This window comes from Triticum dicoccoides, chromosome 5A (assembly GCF_002162155.2).
Source record: "Triticum dicoccoides isolate Atlit2015 ecotype Zavitan chromosome 5A, WEW_v2.0, whole genome shotgun sequence".
Lineage (NCBI taxonomy): Eukaryota > Viridiplantae > Streptophyta > Magnoliopsida > Poales > Poaceae > Triticum > Triticum dicoccoides.
Genome location: NC_041388.1, coordinates 350,391,155 through 350,405,337, shown reverse-complemented (window position 1 = coordinate 350,405,337; position 14,183 = coordinate 350,391,155). Strand labels below are relative to the sequence as shown.

Sequence of the window (14,183 nt, the reverse complement as noted above, 5' to 3'; positions counted from 1 at the left end):
AGGTGATTCCGCTCCAGGAGACGCGTATGAGCTCAAGTGGGAGTTTGACGAAGACTCTCAACGATACTACGTTTCCTTTCCCGATGATCAGTAGTGGTGCCCAGTTGGGGGTGATTGGGACCGTTGTCGCATGTTGGGTTCTTTTCTATTTTGGCGCCGTAGTCGGGCCATGAGTGTTTGAATGATGGATGTTATTTATGTACTTTGATGTGACGTGACGAGTGTAAGCCAACTATGTTCTCCCCTTTATTATTCATAATATTACATGGGATGTTGTGAAGATTGTCTAACTTGCGACATATGCCTTCAATGCGATTATGTCTATAAATCGTGCCTCGACACGTGGGAGCTATAGTCGCATCGAGAGTGTTACAGGCCCTAGATGAAAACTACCGTCAGGACCCATCAGGTACATCAACGCCATCCAGTGAAAACGCTCACCCTAGGGCCTGGATGGAAACTGCCGCTAGGACCCCAAAAGAAGGCACTGGAAAGGCCATAGGGCCTGCTTCTTCTATTGGGCCTGGGAGCACAACACCTCGTCGTACCTAGCTCACCTTGAGAGCACCACCGTCAAGGGCTTGGAACCATCATCGCAAAGAGAGGGAGCTGTTGGCCAAGTGGAAGGAGACATGCGCCACTCGGACCATGTTGCCCATCCACCACCACCGTCCACACCCTGCGAATCATCACCGCCCACAACCTCACCTACGCTTCCAAGATAATGTCTCCAAGAAGAAGAGATCACCATACCCAAAGGCGCAAGGCCAGATAATATAGCAAACCCTGATAGGCTAAATTCCGCCGAATGATAATTTCTTTATTATGAAAACAAAACAGTACTAGTACATTATAGCAATCATGCTTTATTGGTACCTTATCTGCAATGTCAGATCAATGTGAATTAGCCTCGCTGTACAAATGTGTCTGTGATAATACACCTGAATTTCTGAAGACATGAGCCGGCACGTACATATATTCACAGTTTGCTGTGCGATTCCCTGAAATTTTAATAGGCGCAGAATACACTTCCTAACGTCTACTAGATTTTAGAGTGCTTTGCCTGGGTGAACTCCTTGCGCAGGACTCTCCTCATGACCTTGTTTGAGGCGGTTCGAGGGAGCGATGGCACCACAACCACCGATGAAACCTGCATACAAACGGGATCAGGAAGGAACAGAGTAGCAAGTGATTTCACTGTAGGCAAAGTACAACATGATATTAAATCAAAAAATTCCTATTAAAGTAAGTTATCAATGAGCAGTTCAGCAGAACAATCGAAGCACCTTGAAAAGAGGATTCAATTTCTTCAGAGCAGAGTTGAACATTAGTTTCAGTTGATTCAAATCTTCTGCTTGCGGACTTTGATCTTTGAATACGACGGCTATGGTCAACTGTTCGGGGCCGCCCCCTACAGGTGGAACCCCAATAGCCGCCGTTTCAAGAATGGCATCATTCACCCTGTTGCAGATCCTCTCAATCTCGATGGAACTGACCTGAAACCGATGATACAAAATCAGTAGATGGACCAACTAAAGCTGTGATTTGGCAGATGAGTTGTGTGTTACAATATTGTTACCTTAATGCCACCAAGGTTCATTGTATCATCTGCACGCCCATGAGCCCTATAATATCCTTCTGTGGTACATTCAAATTCATCGCCATGCCTCCGGAGGACCTGCATATGCACAGTCACGCGGTTAGTGCCTCAACCTTTGAGGATCATACAAGCAGCCAAGGACACATGATACATACTTTCGCATTCCATTCTGGCATTCCACTGAAGTACACCTCATGATGATCAGCATTTAGCAGTGTCGTTGATGACCCAAATAATGTTGGATCAAGCGCAAGTTCTCCAATACCAGCAGAAACCTGTGGCTGTAAAGTTTGAAGAAACACACTGACATTAGGCCGAGAGAAGTTAATAATGGACGGCTAGAGTCTAAGCAAATAATGAAAGAATGTGCAAGTGGTAGGAAAGTAGCATTTGGTGGCAACATGAAACTGATGTATGAGTTGCTATGTATATTGGTAGGGAAAATGTGATCATCAATTCTTAATGGACCCAAAATGCTTCAAAGAATTCCATGCTGACACTTACCAAGGGATTCCCATTGCTGTCAAGAATAAACAGGTTACAACCCATGGCAGGTGTACTGAATGCTGACAGTGCTTGAGGTTGCAACAGGGATCCAGTAATAAACCCACCACCAATTTCTGTGCCACCACAGTACTCGATTACTGGTTTGTAGCAAGCTCTTCCCATCAGCCACAAATAATCATCCACACTTGATGCCTCCCCAGTTGAGCTAAAGCATCTGCATAGATGAACGGTGCCAGTGACAAACTAGATGGCATCAGCATACTATTTCCCTTATGCAAGTTACAACAGAAAAAAAAGGCATAGAGGGTCAACTAATCCAGAAATTACCTGATGTTTGACCAATCAAATCCCGCAGTACCATCCGTATTTTTCCATGTACGAACAATGCTGGGTACCACTCCGAGCATTGTCACCTTAGCATCCTACAAGTCAATAAAATAAACAGTAAGGAGCAGAACGGATATAAATCATTACTTTAATTAACAACAGACGGTGCAGATCAATATTGCCCAGTGCAACAGAAAACACAAGAAGTTACGTATGCATAACAATCCTCTTCCATGAAGGACTGAATTTTCCTAATAAGGCATGAGTGCATAAGTAATGTTAAACAGCTGTTACTGTGTGTACTGAGTACCCAAATGTATTAAGATATTAGTACTGAGTTCCCAAATGAACATAACTGAGATAATAAAATACACATACGGCTTTTCAACACTCTGCGAAATTGAATCGTCAACTATGTATGTAACTATCTTTACCTGTACAAACTTCGCAAAACCTGAACTATTCGGGGAGCCATTATACAGCGCCATAGATGCTCCATTCAATAGCGAGGCATAGACAAGCCATGGACCCATCATCCAACCAAGGTTTGCAGGCCACGCAACAACATCACCTTTACGAATATCCATGTGACACCATCCATCAGCAGCTGCCTTAAGAGGGGTCAAATGCGTCCAAGGAATCGCCTTTGGCTCACCTGAACACGAGGAGCTGTCAGAAGTTTGAATAGAAACTGAATCAACTCATAATCCATTAATAGGTGGTGAGGATATAATGCTGCATGTTAATGCAAATAATAGACATGACGGTAGTTGTACATAGAAAATTTATACTAGGACTGACAAACAAATCACTACATATCAAATTAAAGGTCACCTGTGGTCCCTGATGAAAATAGGATATTACTGAACTGGTAGGCAGGTTGCTCGACTGCGGTATAAATACCAGCCCTGCAATTTTGGTCATATTAGTGCAATCTAGTTACAGACGGGGGTGGGGGCATCATTCAGCAGAATGAACACTGGCCAGTTAGAATAGGAAAGGTATAGTGAGAAAGTAACATCATACTTGGTATGATCAGCCCTTCCAAGAAAATCTTCCCATGAAAGGTCATCAGTACGGAGTCCTTTTATCGGTGTGGATCCCCGTGCAGGGATCACGATAGCCATAGGGGCTTTGGCCTCCACAACTCTACTGTAGAACAAAAACTGATGTATGAGAAATAAATTCTGATTGTGAATTTAAGATCAATGCTCTCTGCACTTGAATAACGCACCTATACAATGGCAGCTCCTTGTCATCACGAAGGATGCAATCCTGGCAAGCAAAAGACTATCAATATTGCCAGAACATCGCCTTTGTATATTGAAGCACAAACACATTTCAGAAAGTAAGCATAATATTAGACAATTACACAGCATGTACAGATTAACTAAATACCTGGGTGAAAATTGCTTTTGCCTCTGATATCTTTAGCCTCGTCGATATTGCAGGTGCAGCAAAGCTGTCTGCAATCGAGACAACGATGTATCCCGCTAACACAATCGTGAGGTAGATAACAACGGCATTCACATTCATAGGCATGTCAATTGCAATAGCAGACCCCTTTGCCAGATTAAGTGCATCGAGCGCATTTGCCACGAGGCTACTCTAGACAGAAGTGAGAAGAAGCACTTCTGGAGTTAGATTTCAATGAAGCAAGCAAAGTTATATGATCAGAACTAGTCATCTTTAGAACAGTACTATATCATTACCAAACTTTTGTCCTCAATTCCTCCACAGTCACAAAGTTGAGGGGCTCGGAATCCTTCCCCTCATCCCTCCACACAATGGCAACGTCGCTGGAAGTCCTTCCGGGTTTAGCAGTCAGGCAATTCGCAGCAGCATTCAGCACAGCCCCTGGCAACCACTCGCCACCGGGGTACGCATCACTGTCACGCAAGATGCAAGATGGCTCCACGCTGAATGTGATGGCCATCTCCTCAAAGACCATCTTCCAATATGCCTGTACTTGAAACACAAAAACCAAACTGAAGATGTAAGTCCACTTCTGGAAGCTTAGCAGGTACAGTGATATCATGGGGGAGAAGTAAAATCTCTGGTCACCTCTGGATTCTCGTTGGAGTACTTGTGGAAGTCCCGGAAGCTGGTGATTGGATCCTTGTACGCTTCGCCGATGATTTCATTCCCGCGCGCCTCCAGGACGCGGCCAACATTGGTCAGGGCCGCCTCCTCGCTGCAGAAACCCCAGCACGTTAGAGCAAGCAAGCGAGTGAGCCTCGGCACGGTATTCGATCGGGGAGGCGGGAGCTCTCACGGGTCGGGCGTCCAGGCGGGCGGCGTGGTGGACGGGGACCCGGCGTAGCAGCCGTAGTAGAGCATCCGGTGGACGGCGAAGGGCACCCCCGGGCGAAGCACGCCCCGCGAGAGCTCCCCCCACACCGCGGCGGGCCCGCGGCCGCTGGCGGCGCCGAGCGCGCCGCGGACCGCCGAGTGGAGCGCGGCGGGCTCCGGCGCCCCCGCCGCGGCGAGGTCGTCGGCGGTGATCGCGGCCAGGGGCTTGTGCGCCGCCGCGGCCATGCCTGGCGCGCGCTCGAGCTGCTGCTACTGATGCTGCTGCTACTGGTTGGTGCTTCCCGCTAGATGCGTGGAGAGGAGGGAAATCGCGGGCGTGGCGTGGCGGGGCGGGGCGGGTGTACCGAACGGGCGAGCGACCTACCGACGGGGACGGGGCGAGGGGAGATGAGATGGGATGACACGGAGGTGTGTGCTAGCTTGTCGGGCTATCTGCTGTGATATCTTTCTGTTTTGTAAAGCAGCGCGAGTGCACGATGATGGAGGAGTTTGGTCTGATCTGGACATGTGTTCTGCCTTTCGATTGCAGGCTCCCTTTCAACAATCCTTGTGCGCGGGCTCTCCTGTTTCTTCTACTCTGGCAATTCTCAAATCTTTCAGCTATATTTTCACATCTAGTGCAAAATCACAATTTAATTAACAACATTTCAAATGTTATTTTCACCTTCTGTGAGCTCAAACCATATTGCGCAAGAGTTCCGTGAAAATGTCATTGAAAATAGTTCATCATCGTATTAGATGTATCATCAAAGAGCAAGACCACATAGCGTAAAACAAAGTGCATCCATAAACGCGCGTTGTCACTCCTACTACCTCCACCGAGGTGTCCCCCCATGGCACCTCGGAAGCCAAGATCTCTCCACAACCACGAGTCTGCGAGAGAGAGTGATGCACTCTTGTATTTCATTCACCTCGCCTGTGTCCATGAACATGCGCATTGCCTCTTGCTCCTTCCTCTTATTTTGTTCTCTACTTTGATCCTCAACATGTCCTTCTCATGAGCAAGCCTACGCTCTTGGGTCTTCATCTTCTGCTCATCAATATTTTACGTGCACATCTCATAGCTTCACCTTGACCCTCAACCTATCATGTATCATCCTCGATCTCCTTGAGCTCATTCCACCTTAATGCATTGTCTTACTTACGGTTGGTCTCCAACTCTACTCTTTTAGATATAATCTCATGAAGGTCTTCTTGACATTCCTCCTATTAGGCCTCTTTGTCTTGGAGTGAGACCTCTCTCTCTCTCTCTCTCTCTCTCTCTCTCTCTATCTATCTATCTATCTATCTATCTATCTATCTATCTCTATCTCTATCTCTCTCTCATCGTCATTATTAACCTCAAGGTCTTCATCACCATCAAGATCCATTGGAAGTGGACATTGCTTAATCCTGCCCTTTGGTGTAGTTTGGTCTGATCTGGACATGTGTTATGTCTTTCGATTTCAGGCTCCCTTTTCAACAAATTTTTGGTCTTATGCACGGACTCTCCTATTCCTTCTACTCTGGCAAATTCTCAAACCTTTCAACTATGTTTTCACATCTAGTGCAAAATCACTATTTAATTAACAACATTTCAAATGTTAAATTTTATGTTTCAAATGTAAACTCAAACCATATCGCGCAAGAGTTCAGTGAGAATATCATCGAAAATAGTTCATCGTCGTATTACATATAGGTACAATCTCGTGAAGGTCTTCGTTGTGCACTCCTCCTATTAGGGCTCTTTGTCTTGAGTGAGACTTCTATCTCTCTCATCATCATTATCAACCTCAAGCTACCCCACACAAAAAAACTCAAGCTCTTCATCACCATCAAGATCAAATGGAAAAGGACATGCTTAGTCCGGCCCTTTGGTGTAATTTTCAATTCCGTCTCGCCCAATTCTCATTACCCAACAATGCAACAAAGTAAAGAGATTGTTGCCATTCTTCCCATTTTTGTTTGTGTAGTGCTTGGATGTAGTTGGAATGCTCTCCTACTGGCACTCCACTCGGAGGGGCATTCAATCAGATCAACACAACCACACAACTAGTTGCAACAGTTTAGAATTGTACTATGAAAACCTCAGATTGAACCTTGTGTTCGGTTGGAGAGAAACTTCACATTGCGTTGAAAATGCTCATCAATCCGCCTCCAAAAGGTGTCCTTAGTTTGATCGGTGCAACTACATGCATCAAGAGAGGCACTAATCCATGCCAAACACAATGTATCATCGTTTTCTAGCTTGTAATTGGATGCTCCAACTGTTGGGGAACGTAGCATGAAATTTCAAAAAAAAAATCCTACGATCACGCAAGATCTATCTAGGAGATGCATAGCAACGAGAGGGGAAGAGTGTGTCCACGTACCCTCGTAGACCGAAAGCGGAAGCGTTAGGTTAATGCGGTTGATGTAGTCGAACGTCTTCACGATCCAACCGATCCAATTACCGAACGTATGACACCTCCGTGTTCAACACATGTTCAGCTCGATGACGTCCCTTGATCTCTTGATCCAGTAGAGGGTCGAGGGAGAGTTCCGACAACACAACGGCGTGGTGACGGTGATGATGATGTGATCCGCGTAGGGCTTCGCCTAACCACTACGACGCCATGACCAGAGGAGTAAACTATGGAGGGGGGCACCGCACACAACTAAGAGAAATCTTGGTGTGCCTTTGGGGTGCCCCTTGCCCACGTATATAAAGGAGGGGGAGAGAGGCCGGCGGCCAGGAGGGGCGTGCCATGGGAGGAGTCCTACTTGGACTCCTAGTCCAAGTAGGATTCCCCCCTCTTTTCCTTTCTCCACCGGAGGGAATATGAAGGAGAGGGAGAGGGAAAGGGAAGGGGGGCGCCGCCCCCTCCTCCTTGTCCTATTCGGACTCCCTAGGAGGGGGGCGCACGGCCAGCCCCCGCGAACTTCCCTCTCTCTCCCTTAGGCCCATGTTGGCCCAACACTTCCCCGGGGGGTTCCGGTAACCCCTTGGTACTCCGGAAAAATACCCGAATCACTCGAAACCATTCCGATGTCCGAATATAACCTTCCAATATATGAATCTTTACCTCTCGACCATTTCGAGACTCCTCATCATGTTCGTGATTCTCATCCGGGACTCCGAACAAACTTTGGTCACCAAAACACATAACTCATAATACAAATCGTCATTAAACATTAAGCATGCGGACCCTACGGGCTCGAGAACTATGTAGATATGACCGAGACACATCTCCGGTCAATAACCAATAGCTGAACTTGGATGCTCATATTGGCTCCTACATATTCTACGAAGATCTTTATCGGTCAAACCGCATAACAACATACATCATTCCCTTTGTCATCGATATGTTACTTGCCCGAGATTCGATCGTCGGTATCATCATACCTAGTTCAATCTCGTTGCCGGCAAGTCTCTTTACTCGTTCCTAATGCATCATCCCACAACTAACTTATTAGTCACATTGCTTTCAAGGCTTATAGTGATGTGCATTACCGAGAGGGCCCAGAGATACCTCTCCGATACACAGAGTGACAAATCCTAATCTCGATCTATGCCAACTCAACAGACACCTTTGGAGATAACTGTAGATCATCTTTATGCTCACCCAGTTATGTTGTGACGTTTGATAGCACACAAGGTATTCCTACGGTATCCGGGAGTTGCATGATTTCATAGTCGAAGGAATATGTATTTGACATTAAGAAAGAAATAGCAATAAACTGAACGATCATATGCTAAGCTAACGGATGGGTCTTGTCCATCACATCATTCTCTAATGATGTGATCCCGTTCATCAAATGACAACACGTGTCTATGGTCAGGAAACTTAACCATCTTTGATTAACGAGCTAGTCAAGTAGAGGCATACTAGGGACACTCTGTTTGTCTATGTATTCACACATGTACTAAGTTTCCGGTGAATACAATTCTAGCATGAATAATAAACATTTATCATGATATAAGAAAATATAAATAACAACTTTATTATTGCCTCTAGAGGGGGGCACCGCACATAGCTAAGAGAAATCTTGCCCTAGAGGCAATAATAAAGTTGTTATTTATATTTCCTTATATTGTGATAAATGTTTATTATTCATGCTAGAATTGTATTAACCGGAAACTTGATACATGTGTGGATACATAGACAAAACATAGTGTCCCTAATAAGCCTCTACTAGACTAGCTCGTTAATCAAAGATGGTTAAGTTTCCTAACCATAGACATGTGTTGTCATTTGATGAACGGGATCACATCATTAGCAGAATGATGTGACGAACAAGAACCATCCGTTAGCTTAGCATTATGATCGTCTAGTTTTATTGCTATTACTTTCTTCATGACTTATACATATTCCTCTGACTATGGGATTATGCAACTCCCAAATACCAGAGGAACACCTTGTGTGCTATCAAACATCACAACATAACTGGGTGATTATAAAGATGCTCTACAGGTGCATCCAAGGTGTTTGTTGAGTTGGCATAGATCGAGATTAGGATTTGTCACTCCGTGTATCAGAGAGGTATCTCTGGGCCCTCTCGGGAATGCACATCACTATAAGCCTTGCAAGCAATGTAACTAATGAGTTATTTGGGGGATGATGCATTATGGAACGAGTAAAGAGACTTGCCGGTAACGAGATTGAACTAGGTTTGATGATACCGACGCTCGAATCTCGGGCAAGTAACATACTGATCACAAAGGGAATAACGTATGTTGTTATGTGGTTTGACCGATAAAGATCTTCGTAGAATATGTAGGAGCCAATATGAGCATCCAGGTTCCGCTATTGGTTATTGACCGGAGATATGTCTCGGTTATGTCTACATGGTTCTCGAACCCGTAGGGTCCGCATGCTTAACGTTCGATGACGATTTGTATTATGAGTTATGTGTTTTGGTGACCGAAGTTTGTTCGGAGTCCCGGATGAGATCACGGACATGACGAGGAGTCTCAGAATGGCGAGAGGTAAAGATTCATATATTGGAAGGTTGTATTCGAACATTGGAATGGTTCCGAGTGATTCGGGGATTTTTCCGGAGTATCGGGGGGTTACCGGAACCCCCCGGGGGAATATTGGGCCTACATGGGCCATAGGGGAGAGGGGAGGTAGCCCACAAGGGGTAGCCATGCCCCCTCCCTATAGGGAGGGCCCCCCTTTCCTTCTCCTCTTCCTCCCCCTTCCCTCTTTCCCCCTCCGGAAAAGGAAAGGGAGTCCAACTGGGATTGGGAGTCCTAGTTGGACCCCCCCCCTTTGGCGCGCCCCCTAGGCCGGCCACCTCTGAGGGAGTCATGGACTAAGGGGTCCTCGGGTGTCCGGCCTGTTGGACATGGGCCGGACTAATGGGCTGTGAAGATTCAAGACCAAAGACTCTCTCCCGTGTCCGGATGGGATCCTCCTTGGCGTGGAAGGCAAGCTTGGCGACCAAATATGAAGATTCCTTTCTCTGTAACCGACGTTGTACAACCCTAGTCCCCTCCGTGTCTATATGAACCGAAGGGCTTAGTCCGGATCGAGATATAATCATAATCATAGTCATACGGGCTAGACTTCTAGGGTTTAGCCATTATGATCTCGTGGTAGATCAACTCTTGTAATACTCATATTCATCAAGATCAATCAAGCAAGAAGTAGGGTATTACCTCCATAGAGAGGGCCCGAACCTGGGTAAATATTGTGTCCCCTGTCTCCTATTACCATCGACCTTAGACGCGCAGTTTGGGACCCCCTACCCGAGATCCGCCGGTTTTGACACCGACATTGGTGCTTTCATTGAGAGTTCCACTGTGTTGTCCTCAAAAGGTTTGATGTCCCCTTCAATCATCTACAATGATGCTGTCCAAGGGGAAGTCTTCCTCCTCGGACAGATCTTCGTGTTCGGCGGCTTCGCACTACGGGCCAACTCGCTTGGCCATGTGGAGCAGATCGACAGCTACGCCCCTGGCCGTCCGGTCAGATTTGGGAGCTTGAACTACATCGCGGATATCTGCGGAGACTTGATCTTCGACGGATTCGAGACAACGGCAGTCGCTCCCCGTCGCCTCGATGGACATGAGTTAGATCTGTCATTGGGCCATACCCAGGAAATTGCACTTGTAACCGCTCTGGCCTTAGATCCGGAGCAGGTCACGCCATCCGGGGACAGGAAGCTCAACCCCGCCACGGAAGCCGCAGACTCCACGGCATTGGAGCTGCACATAGACCTAACCTCCGGTAATGCCTGTGTCTCCGGAACCTCGGACTCGTTTCCGGTTATAAGTTTCGAACTATGTGCGTCCGCGCATGTCGAGCATGATCGGTTATCGATCACCGAATTCAGCGTCGCGGACATCTTCCGGCACTCACCTTTGGGCGATGTGCTGAACTCATTAAAAAATCTATCCTTAGTGGGGGATTCACAGCCGAACTATATCCGGTTCGAACTAGAAGCTGATGACGGGGAATTTCACTCCCCACCCGCCACCCACTTTATAGCCACTGTCGAAGACTTAACAGACATGCTCGATTACGGCTCCGAAGACATCGACGGTATGGATGACGATGCAGACGAGGAGCATGGCCAAAACCCGTCGTTTACCCGACGCTGGATGGCCACTTCTTCGTACGATGTATACGTGGTGGATACGCCTAAAGAATCTAACGACGACGACAAAGAAGATCCAGTCGAGGACAAACCTCCTGGGACACAGCCTAAGCGCCGACATCAGTGGCGCCGCTCTAAGTCACGTTATGCACAAGATAGCAATACCGACATAGGAGAAGATAATACTCCTGACGGTGCCGATGATAATGAAGACCCCGTTGAAGCAACTTTCGAACAAGAAGAACGGGAAGATGGGCAAGTTAGCCCCGGCGAACAGGCCATAAACGAAGACTCGGAGGACAGTAATTATCTTCCACTCTCCGAGGATGAGGTGAGCCTCGGCAACGAGGATTTCATTGTGCCTGAAGAACCTCTAGAGCAGGAGCGCTTCAAGCGCCAGCTAATAGCCACTGCAAGAAGCCTGAAAAAGAAGCACAACAACTTCAAGCTGATCAAGATCTGCTAAATGATAGATGGACTGATGTCCTGGCAGTCGAAGAATACGGCCTTAAGCGCCCAGCCAAAAGTTACCCGAAGCGCAAATTTCTACCTCAGTTCGATGATGAGGCGCTGGAGCCCATACCATCATCACGCAATGGGGCTGGCCGACTACCACGTGGTCGGGATAAAGCAGCAACTCAAGCCGAACACCAACCCACCCCGCCTCATTATAAAGGCAAAGATAAAACAGCTCGTGGTCATACATATGACCTCCGGCAGGACCTAAACAACAGAGCAGGGCATACCAGATCGATCTATGGATCGCGAGGACGTACCTCGACACGTGTCGACGGCTATCTATTCGGACGTGACAAGCCTAGTCATGCGCCCAGGTGGGCTTTGCCCACCTGGGACACCTCCCGTACTCTGTTTTTTCTACCATATACTTGTCCTGTAATATAAAAAGATCTATATATACTTACCGAACCTGTTGATCACCGTATCGCGGAGAAATCCTCTGTTCTCTTTTTCCTTGTTGTTTTCTATCAGATCCCATCTACCATGGCCTCTTCAAGCTCCTACAAGGACAGAATATCTCCTTCACCACCAAAAGGAGAATTGAGTATCGGGTATGGGCACTCCCCTTGGCTTCCGCCAAGCTTGGGGGAGGTGCCCCGATATCGTATCATCCCACTATCTTTTTCTTTTACTTATCTTAGTTCAATATTTTGCTTCCAGATGAAATAAAGTTTAGTCTGATCCTTTCTTATTTTGAGAGTTTGCTTAGTGATCTATACTTATAATCGTGTGCAAGTTATATAATGAAGTTAGTTTTAGTTTTTGCTTTCTTTACTTTCATGCTGCAAATGAAGAAAAGAAATAAGGAAGAGAGAAAAAGAGAAAGGAAATAAATGAAGAAAGGAAATAAATAATGAAAAGATTATATACTAATCCTATGGTAGGTTATGGCACCACATAAGGAAAAGTATAGGTAGAAAATTTTATTAGAGATTGACAAACATAGCATTAGTCAATGATGCAACTCATGAAAGAATTAATATGGGAAGAGAAGATTCGCATATAGATATACTATCCTAGAAATCTTTTGTGATTGTGATCCCTCATCAAAATATTATATGCCAAAATTGTTGACGTTGGACAAGCAAGACAACTCAATGGTTTGTGTTTGTTTATATTCACATAGAAGTCATATTGTCATAGATCCTTTAACATGTGATGCTTGCCCCCTATCTTTGCCAGCCAAAAATTCCGTACTAAGTAGAGATACTACTTATGCATCCAAAAACCCTTAAACCCAAATCTTTTTCAAGTGTCCACCTTACCTACCTAGGGATTGAGTAAGATCCCTCAAGTAAGTTGTCATCGGTGAAAAAAGGCAATAAAAATTGCTTCTAAAAGTGTGAGATCATTTAGGGTAATAGAAAAGCGTTGTATGAACTTGGATGACAAAGAATAAAAGTGATAGACTGCATAATAAAGGTTGTCATCTTAAGGGGCAATACAAAGTGACATTCTCTTGCACTAAGGGATTGAGCATACAAACAAATAAGCGCATGGCAACCTCTGCTTTCCTCTACGAAGGGCCTATCTTTTACTTTTATGCAAAGAGTTGAAGTTTTTCCCTCTATTCCTTTTATTTTTATCTTTTGGCAAGCATCATGTGGTGAGGAAAGATCTAGGCATATATGTCAAGTTGAATATAGATAGCATGAGTTATTATTGTTGACATTACCCTTGAGGTGAGTATGTTGGGAGGCAAAATCATAAGTCCCTATCTTTCTATGTGTCTGGTAGAAATGTTTTGTTCGTAGGTACAAGATGAGTGTTAGCAATCATAGAAGACTATATGATGGTTGAGTATGTGGACTTGCCTAAAGGCTCCGGCACGTGACTCTTCCTGAAAAGATGATGAATTGTAGTTGCAAAGTTGACTCAGAACATAGTTTGTTGGTTTCTGATAGAGTTTTTGCTTTATACTTCAATTATGTGATGAACGGTTACTTATTCATAGGAAGTATATGATGCAAGCTCCATGATAAAAGTCCTATGTTTAATTTTGTTGCGGTTATAATAATCAACATGATGCTTCTATGTCCGTATTTTGTTTTTATCGACACCTCTCTCTCAAAGCATGTGGACATGTTTTTTGATTTTGGGTTTTGCTTGAGGACAAGCGAGGTCTAAGCTTGGGGAGTTGATACATCCATTTTGCATCATGTTTCCTTGCTGTTATTTATAATGATTTTATCCATAATAATTCTTTTGGAGTAATTATAATGCCTTTTCTCTCATAATTTACAGGGAACACACCAAGAGGGAGAATTATGGCAGCTGGAAATCTGGACCTGGAAAAGCTACGTGAGGCCACCTATTCTGCACAACTCCAAATGAGCTGAAACTTTACGGAGAA

General features: G+C 45.5%; 1 protein-coding gene across 1 annotated transcript; it reads right to left on the bottom strand.

Moving 5' to 3' along the window:
* Positions 1–790: 790 nt before the first annotated feature.
* LOC119301463 (probable acyl-activating enzyme 17, peroxisomal) lies at positions 791–5,064 on the bottom strand. Its single transcript, XM_037578430.1, has 14 exons — positions 4,710–5,064; positions 4,499–4,628; positions 4,147–4,397; positions 3,833–4,037; positions 3,669–3,709; positions 3,461–3,586; positions 3,269–3,342; positions 2,869–3,089; positions 2,435–2,529; positions 2,105–2,321; positions 1,756–1,881; positions 1,580–1,678; positions 1,287–1,496; positions 791–1,150 (listed from the first exon to the last, which is right to left on the bottom strand). The coding sequence occupies exons 1-14, from the start codon at positions 4,970–4,972 to the stop codon at positions 1,043–1,045; spliced, it is 2,166 nt and encodes a 721-aa protein (XP_037434327.1). The 5' UTR covers positions 4,973–5,064; the 3' UTR covers positions 791–1,042.
* Between the last annotated feature and the right edge of the window lie 9,119 nt (positions 5,065–14,183).

Bases quoted from the DNA above. Each gene is read 5' to 3' on its own strand.
- LOC119301463 (XM_037578430.1), bottom strand. From the start codon at position 4,972: ATGGCCGCGGCGGCGCACAAGCCCCTGGCCGCGATCACCGCCGACGAC. The intron at 3,090-3,268 runs GTGACCTTTAAT...CCTCGTGTTCAG, and splicing joins ATTTTCATCAGGGACCACAG to GTGAGCCAAAGGCGATTCCT. The intron at 1,497-1,579 runs GTAACAATATTG...CATCGGTTTCAG, and splicing joins TGAACCTTGGTGGCATTAAG to GTCAGTTCCATCGAGATTGA.